This window comes from Rhamphochromis longiceps, linkage group LG15, assembly GCF_057381845.1.
Source record: "Rhamphochromis longiceps isolate RC_006_pf linkage group LG15, R_longiceps_female_GT1.1, whole genome shotgun sequence".
NCBI classification, from domain to species: domain Eukaryota; kingdom Metazoa; phylum Chordata; class Actinopteri; order Cichliformes; family Cichlidae; genus Rhamphochromis; species Rhamphochromis longiceps.
In genome coordinates this window covers 26,302,732-26,313,427 of record NC_140571.1, presented here as the reverse complement: position 1 = coordinate 26,313,427, position 10,696 = coordinate 26,302,732, and the positions used below count along the sequence as shown (strand labels likewise).

Sequence of the window (10,696 nt, the reverse complement as noted above, 5' to 3'; positions counted from 1 at the left end):
GCACTCATGACTTAATTAATCCTTTTTGCCTGAAATTTCAAAGTGGCAGCTGCAGACACAACAGGCACATCAGAAGCCACTAAAGAGTTGCCAGAGGAGACACAAAAAAGTAATTTATCCCCAGAAACAGACATCAGTGTGACAGCACCACCAGCTTCAGACTCACTGCCTACACCTCCGGCAGCTTCTGTCGATGTTTCTGAAGTGTTTTTACCCGTCCCAACAATTGACTCTGGACTCTTTGAGGTAGCAGAGGAATCTGAAGTCCCCATTGTTACTGAGTCTCCTGAGGGTGATAGCGCTGAGCCGGAGGTGGAGTCAGAGCAAAGCGAGCCAGCTGTCGTCATTATTGATGAAGACTTAGGAGGCTACATAAAAAAAGAAGGCGGAAGCCCCACCACCCCGCCGGATGCTACCGAAGACATGGTGGAAGAAGCTGTGCAGGACCTGGCTGTGGAGCTGGATCAAACCAGCGTGGTGGCCACAGACCCAAATGAGCTCCTGGAAAAGGGAGAAGAGGGGAGCGGCTTCCTGTCTGTGCAGGAGGAACACAGGACCATTGTCACCACGGCCACACCTCCACTGAGATACCTAACCACTCCCACCATGACCACGGCCAGCCACGGCCGGGAGCTGGTGGTGTTCTTCAGCCTGCGCGTCACCAACATGGACTTCTCTGAGGACCTCTTCAACAAGACTTCACCTGAGTACAGGTCCCTGGAGAACACCTTCTTAGACGTGGTGAGTTGGAATGCAACCTGCATCCTTCTTTAGGGTTCTTTATTCTGCTGGTTTGTCTGGTTTAAAGAGTCATTATGTGTTGTTTGCAAAACTGTCACACCTCTTTGAATATATCAGCAATCACCAGTTAGTGGATTACAGCTGTTTAAGTAAAAATATATTTAAAGTTTTACGTACTGCAGCATTTCTCAAACTGTGGGACATGAGCCGCTGCAGGTGGGGCGTCGATAACCAGCTGAAAAATACAAATGGATGGAAAATTAATAAAACTGTGGGTAAACCTGAGGGTACTGCTAACCTTGGGCCTTTGCTTTTCTTAATGACTGATAAAACATGTTCAATGTGCTGTGTAAACTTGGATGAACTAGCTACGATGATGCAGAGCTGACAGCAGCTAGCCCTGTCGGCACCAGCCTGTCTGTGAAAGTGGCCACGGCAATATTAATGCATAGCTTTAAACCTCGATGTAACTCAAACAGGAGAGTTGAATAAAAGGTTTTCTCCACTACTGTTGTTCTGAAGGAGGAAACCATCCATAGAGGTCAAAACAGTTTTTTGTATTAATTCAATTCAATTTTATTTATATAGCGCCAAATCACAACAAAAGTCGCCTCAAGGCGCTTTATATTGTACAGTAGATACATAATCATATGACCCCCTATGAGCAAGCACTTTGGTGACAGTGGGAAGGAAAAACTCCCTTTTAACAGGAAGAAACCTCCAGCAGAACCAGGCTCAGGGAGGGGCGGCCATCTGCTGCGACCGGTTGGGGTGGAAGAAGGAAAACAGGATAGAGACTTGCTGTGGAAGACAGACAGAGATTAATAACAGATATGATTCAATGCAGAGAGGTCTGTTAATACATAGTGAGTGAGAAAGGTGACTGCAAAGGAAAAACTCAATGCATCATTGAGGCTCTGAAGGTTTTTATCTCAGCTGTAAAGTTGGACATTTTAACATATTAACATATTTTAACATATTATCCATCAGTCTATGGAGACTGACTCACTTTTGGAGCCTCATGTGGAAACTAGAGGTACTGCAGGTATTGGCACTAATGCATTCATTTGCATGTCATGTCTGCAGGTTTTTTTAATGTGTGATTTTAGAGTGTTAAATGACACAGACTATAAAGTTCAAGGTTTTATGTGACATTAATGTTCTGGAGTGTGATAGATTTAGATTTAGCTGCTGTACCTGACATATCCGTTTACTCTGGGTATTTTTCCTCGTTAAACGTGGGTCCATAGATATTTTCTTCTCTTTGGCAGAGCCGATATATTTGGTTTATATCACCACATTAAAAAAAGAAGAAGCAATTATCCAATTCTAAAATCGAAAACTGAGCACTTGCTGAATGCAGAAAAATTCAAACTGTTTAATATTTGGGAGAGCATCACATCATGAAGCTGTAGCCTGAGAGCTGAGGGGAGCTACAGACTCGGATCATAATCATGTGTGGCTCCATCAGCACCAGAGACTCCTTTCATGTCATTTCATACATTATTATAAGAGGAGAGGAGAACATATTCCCCAAACTGAGACCTAATTGGAGCTGGTTTCATCCCGCTTTGATGCCAATGAGCTATTTTTCCTTCTTTGATTAAAATATTCATATTAATAGGGATATTTAGAGTGTATCGACACAGTGCCTGGTGAGTGCGATACCTCATACTTCTATGACTTGATGGGTAAAACAGAAAGCCAGACACAATTAATAACACAAGCTCTGTTTTCATTCCGAGTTCTCCTGGAGCCCTCAGCGTCGGAGCTGCAGGTTGTTGCGCAGTGAATGGATATGTTTTAATGTTTTGGATGAAGTGAGAGAATAATTTCAAGCTCAGGCAGGTACAATACAGCCCTTATTTCTCTCTGAACAATGACTCTGCTGGATTAATGAGGCAGGAAGAACACGCCGGGGGAATATAATGGTAAATGGATGATGCAGGTGCGAGTCCTCTGCCTGAAATACTAATCTAAAGATGAAACGTGCCTCCTACTTACTGCAGTTTTATTTGCAGATTATTGCCTGCCGTCAGTGTCCTTCAGCTGAGATTTCAGATCAAATAATGTCTGAAGAAGTGGGAGCTCTATCTGGATTTCTTAGCATTCAGACAGTTTTATCAACCTTAACTCTCTGCATGGCGCTCACATCTTTCTTTACCTTTCTTATTTTTCTCATTTGGATCCATCAATGATTAACACTCTACCCTAAACTAATTCCTGCTGCAAATGTACATTTTGGTGACCGTTACGTACTGACGTTTCAAAGTATTGAGTTCAAGCCTGGAGGCATTTACATACTAATATGGAGCTGCAGCAAGTGATGTTTGTGCAGCAGCCAATTAGAATCCAGAGCTAAAAACGGCTCAGTGTAACTAAAGGTGCAAATATTTCACATAAGCTTGAGTGACTATTCAAATACTCAGCAGTCATAAACATACCTTTCATTGATGAGTAAGCACTTCCTGCAGACTTTTCACATTAAAAGCCTTACAGGAACAGCAGCCTGCGAGCTGAGGCTTTTAATGAGTGTCAGTGATTTACAATGTTTGAAAGAGTGGCAAAGGTGAATAGACTGGAGTTACTGTTCTTTTTTGTTTAATTGGGAAACTTGGAAGGAAACCATTGAGTCTGCAGAAATGCTGAGTTTGCATTATCAGCAATATCGGCTAATTAAAAGAGGGGCAGGCAGGAAAATGGAGAGATCTGGGTAATATATGAGTCAAAAAACACAGAAAAGCTTTTTATTTGTGTTTAACTCGAGGAATTGAACCAGCAGCCTTTAAGTCGTCTCCTCTGTGTCCTCGCTCTGCTGCTGGCGGTGAAAAATTAATTCAAGCCCTGCAAGACGCAGTAATTATCACATGAATAGAAATACAGACTCAGGCCGACAGATACTGCCTGGTAAAGAAAGTACTTTAAATCCTTTTGGGGACCAACGTTTTCTGAATAGATTTTACTCTTCATCTGCTGAACAGTTTAAACTGCATCAATAGAGGTAATTATGTCCGGTCAATGCAAATTAGAGAAACAAAACTGTCGAGTGTTTCTATTTGTTCTCTTTTAGTTTGACTCTGCAGATCGTGTGTGTGTGTGTGTGTGTGTGTGTGTGTGTGTGTGTGTGTGTGTGTGTGTGTGTGTGTGTGTGTGTGTTGAACTTCATTTTCAGGGATACTAATTTGTCGGCACAGTGTCTCATTTAAGGTGAGGATGCTCTCAAAAAAACTCAATGACAGGAGGAATACATGAAGAGGAGTGATGACTGAAACGAAGTGCGCTGCTTTACTGCATCTCCTCCGTAAACAGCATAATCACATCAGTGGCACTCGCTGCCAGCGGCACTTATAAATGTACTTATTATTTCCGGACACATTTTACACGCACATGCAAAAAGGACCATAAATATTTGTGTAATGAAGGAAGAAACAAGCATGTTCGGTAAACTGGACTTGTGGGGATTTAACCCGACTTTAAAGAGTAAAACCTTTTTTTTCTACCAGTGATATATCACTGTCTCTCTCTCATGGGTTCAATTTAAGGTCGAAAAATATTTGTTTTAAACTGAAATTTATGATATAATAATAATCACGATGATAAAAATACATTTTAAAAATTCGTAAAAAAGTTTAAATTGATGAATGAGGAAAAATATTTAGAATCACTGATAGAGACTAAAGTAAACTTTGTAAACTCATCGCATAGATAATCAATTCGGTTTGATTATATAACACCAAATCACTGATGACAGTGGGAAGGAAAAACTTCCTTTTAACAGGAAGAATCTGCGGCTATCTGCTGTGTGGGGAGGAAGACAGAACAGGCTGTTCCTTTCTTTGAGGCAACGCGATCAACACCAAACAGAAGACACTTAGGTCACTGCATTTCTAAAGGTTCTCAAAAACGGTAAGATGTGAACAAATAAGATAGTCAGCTCCAAGTATATGCCTCCCTTCAACACTGCCGCTGTTAGCTGTACTATAAATAATAGAAGCGATTGCTGTCTGGTTGATAACAGATGGAAAGCAGCTCGTCGGGCTAAATGTGGTGAAAGCCATTCTTCTCTTTTTATGAGGTGGATGCTTTTTGTGCGGATCTTTTACAAATAAATGCACGAGAGGAAACAGCTTCCAGTACAGATGTTCATACTAATGCAAAGTTATTGAATAAACCATGTTACATGTAAAAATTTACATGTAATTTCTATAATTAATTGCACCAAAGGATCGACTTTAAAGTGAATTGAAGATAAATGGGATTGAAGAAGAAGTACTGACTTAAACTGAAGGGAGAAAAGAACAGGGCTGTAATCCTATTAAGAAGAATAAGCCAATCAATTTGGGGCACAAAAACTGGGATTTAACTAGAAAAAACCCGGATAAATCCTCTGATTACTTTCTGGTTTGAAGACACAGTTCATCCATATCACATTAAAGTTTAAAATTATGACTTTAATCTTTCCTTTCTGTGTCTGCTGACAGCGGATTGACTCAAACAGTGGGATGGTTTCTTCCTCAGAGAGATGTTTGTGTGATTTAAAAGGCGTTCTGTATTCTTTGCAGCTTCTGAATTACAATATAAATCTTCAGTGTGAGTTCAGGCATTGCAAGAATTTCTCGAGCAGGAGGAGGAAACGTAGATGAATGTATTGATTTGTAGAAAGAAATTCCAGACATTCACACAAAACTCTGGATAAAATCAGACTGGGTGCATCAATTCAGCCAAGGCTTTGACTTCATGGGCATAAAAGATGTGAGTTATGTGAGCAGAGAGGCATCAAGTTATTTATGAATTCACTCAGTTTAGACAGAATTCATGATGAGACAGTTTAATCGGCCCAAACTACATTTACATCAATTTTCTTCTGTTTTTCCTTCAGTTTTGTTTTGTGCAGATTCTCCAAAGAGCTCAGAGAAAATGTGTAATTTTCCCTTTGTGTGTGTGTGTGTGTGTGTGTGTGTGTGTGTGTGTGTGTGTGTGTGTGTGTGTGTGTGTGTGTGTGTGTGTGTGTGTGTGTGTGTACTTGGTTGTTAATATCAAATTATATCAAACAGTCAGACTCCCCTATGGCCTACGCGTCACTCTCTGCTTCTTCTTCTTCTGCAGCTGCTGCCGTTCCTGCAGGCCAACCTGACGGGCTTCAAAAAACTGGAGATCCTCAACTTCAGGAAGGGCAGCGTGGTCGTCAACAGCAAGATGAAGTTCACCAAGTCAGTGCCGTACAACATCACCGAGGCGGTCCACTGCATCCTGGAGGAGTTTTGCACCGCTGCCGCCAAGAAGCTGCACATCCAGATTGACACCCACTCTCTGGACATCGAACCAGGTGCGTGAAACGCTACCGGGTTTGCAGGTGTCCTGAGCTTTCTCTGCCCCAAACCGAACTGAATGTGAACTCCGGTCTGCTGCTCATGTACACCAGCCGGGCCTAAAATTGTGAGCAGTGACAGGTGAGGTGAATAACAGTGATTATTTCTTCACCTGTTAGCAGGTGGGAGCAAGTCAACATTTTGTTCTCAAAGTTGATTTGTTAGAAGCAGGTAAAATGAGCGAATGTAAGGATTGCCATCACAGTTTGACAAGGGCCGAGCTGTTCAGAGTGTCTCTACACCTGCAGCTCTCGTTGGGTGTTCCCGGTATGCAGGGGTCAGTATCTATCAAAGTGGTCCAAGGAACGAACAGTTGTCATGGGCGGCTGAGGCTCACTGATGCATGTGGGGAACGAAGCCCGGCCCGTGTGGCTACTTTAGCTCAAATTGCAAAAAACGTTTAAGCTGGTTCTGATAGAAAGCTGTCAGAATACACAGAACATCTGGCACTACAGACAGCGAGGGTTCCCACACTGACCCCATCCACCGTGTTCTGCTGGGAAACCTTGGGTCCTGCCAACACATGGACGTCACTTTGACATGTAACATCTACCTTAGCGGTGTTGCAGACCATGTACACCCTTTCATGGAAACAGTACTCCCTGATGGCTGTGTCTTTCATCAGGATAATGCGAGGTGCCACAAACCAGAAATAGTTCAGGAACAATTTGAGGTGTTGACTTGGCTTCCAGATTTCTCAGATCTCAGTCCAATCGAGCATCTGTGGGATATTCTGGACAAACAAGTCCCATCCATGGAGCCCCCCACCTCGCAGCTTAGAGGACTTAAAGGATCTGTCGCTTACATCTGGGTGTAGATCCCACGGCACACCTTCAGGAGTAGAGTGGAGTGCATGCCTCAACGGGTCCGTAGCAGTTTATAAAATAGAGTAATATAACACAGGAAGACAGTTTGTTTTGGCTGATGTTAGCAGTGATTAAAGCAAGCTCTGGCTCAGTGCTGATTCTACTGTTGTTCAACTGAATATCTAAGAGTCCTTTTTGCATGCGATGGTGTTTTTATTCCTTAACATGAAAGATTAAAAAGCCAACATGCCGTTTCTTTTGTTAGCTGCAGTGCGGTGGTGTTTTATGATGCCAGGATTTCTTTTTATGTATGAGATATAAACAGGCATCTTAGAATAATTCACATTTGTTGTATCAGCAGCGCTCCTCTGCATGCAGTTCACACTCTAAAAGCTTTGTGATGTAATATTCTCCACAGATGAGTCTGAGGCAGGGAGCAGAGATCACAAACATTCAAACAGACTTGGTAATTAGGTCTATATGTCAAATCCAACGGCACACGGTGGGATCGTAGAGAACATTATAGGGCCCGAATAATGGTGATGAAGATGAGAAGTGAGCTGCTGAGAGGAGAAGTGCTGCTGCAACATCTTCTGTCTCGAGGCGAGCGTGTGTGTGTTTCAGCAAAATCCTGATTGGGAATCAGGTTTTTGCTGAAACACTCGTGTTTGTTGTGAACAAAGCTGCAGAAGCTGTGTGATTTTTATCACATCGGTATGGACCAACATCTCTGAGGAGTGTTCCCCAGCAAGGGATACCTAATAAAGTGGCTGGCAAGACTAGATTTTGAACTAAAAGAGGCTATAAAGCACTACATACACTGTAAAAACAAAGGTAAATGCAGGTTTATAAAACCTTAAATTCTCTTGTAGTTGATTTGAGGGTTACAAGCAATCTCCCAAAAACTGTGCAGCGATATGTTTGATAGATTCCTCAAACCTGCCAGTTACACAGTCTAAGAAAAGTAGTAAGAGGGACATTTTACATACACAGATTAAATATGGCTATTTATTCCAAGTCATGATGTAAAAGCAGCTGTTTCTGTTCCAGCTGGCATACACTGATAAATATTAGAGATGGACCGATCCGATATTACGTATCGGTCCGATACTGACCTAAATTACTGGATCGGATATCGGAGAAAAATAAAAAATGTAATCCGATCCATTAAATATCACGAAAGCACCTCACAAAACTTGCAACACGCGGTAACTCACCTCAGAACGTTAGCAGTCGGAGCAGTATGCATCACGTGATAGAGCGGCTGTGGCATGCAGGACCTGTCGGTGGTCTGGATAGCATGTGGAGCTTCGCTAGCAACCCGGCATTTCATCTCCGACAAAGTTATCCCCGAGAGAAGTAAAGCAAGTGTGTAAGTCCATCTCTGAATGTTTGTAAAGCATTCCTGCGTTAAGCTTAACAAGCGACTGCCTCTCCTGCTGCTACTTCAATCATGAAACTGCTTAACGATCAGCTGATCGGCTTTTCTGTTGTGAGTCCGTCTCTCTTGTTTGTTTTTGGCCCACTTTGCACCAGAAAGAGGAAACCAGCGGCTGAACAACAGCAGCACGTTTAAGCTTGATCAGCTGTTGTTAGAATGTATTTAATATTACTTTCTACTCGAGGATCTTTTTCTACGTAGCTGACGCTGGTAACTGTGCAGGGGCGGATCTAGCAAAGTTTAGCCAGGGGGGCCGATAGGGCATTAACAGGGAAAAGGGGGCACAAAGACATACTTTTCTTTCTTATTGTCATTTAAAATGTCTAGCTTTTAATTATTTAATATTTATCTGAATCTTACACCCAAAGTTTTAATCTGATGTAAAATGTATAGAAGTCCATTATTGTATATAGTAACTGTTAAGTCTAATATACCCTAGTAAGCTATAGTACTTTTTCCTTTGGGAAGGTACCATCTGTGCAGTCTGCAATTTTGTTGAAGAAAGATGTTGAATCTATTTAATATTTCTTGAAAAAGAATTGATTTCTGTGTATTTTTTTTTTCACACTGCATCAAATTAAGGTTGATTACGTCGATTAAGCATCATGAGGTGGAGCGTGAGGGGTGGTTCCCTATTTTTTATTTATTTATTTTTGTTGTTGCTGGGAGTTGGAACCCTATTAGTTAGGTTGCTTAATATTTATGCTAAGTACTCTTTAAAATACCAGAATAGGGAGGATGGTGTAGGTTTAAGTTTATTAGATTGATCAGTATTGCTGAACTATGAAATATTTTTTTTTTGCATACAGGTATAACAGAATAGCTTTAGTGTAGTTGTTGTTTTAAACTTGAGTATGAACTTATACAAAATGCAGCAAGATATTTAAAAAACAGTTTTGTTGATTAAAAAACACTATATCGGATTCATATCGGTATCGGCAGATATCCAAATTTATGATATCGGTATCGGACATAAAAAAGTGGTATCGTGCCATCTCTAATAAATATACAGTATAAATAAACAGGAACTCTCCAGGACACGAAGGCTGTAGACCCCCAGCAGAAGCCCTGATTCAAACACACATACTTGCTGATGTATGTTTGGATTACAGATACTGACCACGTGCTGTGGCTTCACAACATGATGTACTTCTCATCCGTGACACCCTGCACACATGCTAATTTCCCCGGAGTGAATCTGACGTTTAGTCTCGGAGGCCGGCTAAACCTTACATTTCAGTGCAGAGCAGGAGGAGAGGATCTCATTAAAATCAAACACTCCTCAGCACCTCCCGGAGAGAGGAGGGTGGTTAGAGGAAGGCGCGGGAAACTCCTCCTGAATACTAATGTGTGTCCACGTTTTTCTGCCTTCCTCTCCTTGCAGCTGATCAGGCCGATCCCTGCAAGTTCCAGGCCTGCGGTGAGTTTTCTCGCTGCGTGGTGAACGCCTGGACGAAGGAGGCGGAGTGTCAGTGCCAGTTGGGCTTCGTGTCAGTGGACGGTCTGCCCTGCCAGAGCCTGTGTGTCCTCCAGCCGAACTACTGCCAAGGAGGAGAGTGCCGCATAGTTCCCGGATACGGAGCCGTGTGCAGGTAAATGACGATGTATGCGGACTGTGTATCAGCAGGTCCACAGTTTGGTCTATAAAGTGTTACAAAGAACACAGAGCAGAAATCACAAAATTTATTATTTCTATAATTTTACAGTAAACGCAACCACATCATCAGCATATAATGGCAGTCTCAGTCTGTCCCTCCATATTACTTATTACACTGATATGCAGAACTCTAGAGACAAAGAGTTAACTCAAAAAGCACATGAGATGAGGGACTTTCAAAATAAGACAGGAAGTAACAGAACACAGGAACAAAAACAGCGTCCCAAACATTTTGTTGGGGGGTTGTTTAAAGAAAAAAGGAGTTAAACAAAACTGAAGGAAGCAAATAAATGAATGAAATCAAATAAAACATTAGGTTAAAGCTAATAATAGGTTTTAATACAAAAAAAGACTGCAAATAAAAACAACAAACTGAAAAAACAGGAAGAAACATTCACGGTGGACAGGACATCTCAGAATGAAAACAGGACGAGTGTTAAATAGGATTTCAAACGGTCGATTGCTGAACTTTGTGCAGGTTGGCAGATTATTTGAGAGGCTGTGGAGTCGATTCATGGAGGGCAAATTTCATTGATAGCCAGTGCAGTGACCACTGCGTGATGTGTAGGAGCTGAATTGTGATTACTGAGTGGATTTGGACAAACTGAACATAAACGGGTCACCGCAGTTCAACTGAGAAGTCATTAAAGGGCCGTTAAAGTTAAAACCAGCTGCAGTTTTG

At 41.8% G+C, this 10,696-nt stretch overlaps 1 protein-coding gene across 1 annotated transcript in view; it reads left to right on the top strand.

Annotated features, from left to right (window-relative positions):
• LOC146652790 (uncharacterized) overlaps positions 1-10,696 on the top strand; it is a 64,560-nt gene that overhangs the window by 35,607 nt on the left and 18,257 nt on the right. The window contains exons 12-14 of the mRNA XM_085382993.1: positions 44-741; positions 5,848-6,067; positions 9,742-9,949. Coding sequence (XP_085239119.1) covers positions 44-741; positions 5,848-6,067; positions 9,742-9,949 — 1,126 coding nt within the window. The remainder of the gene's footprint in view (positions 1-43; positions 742-5,847; positions 6,068-9,741; positions 9,950-10,696) is intronic.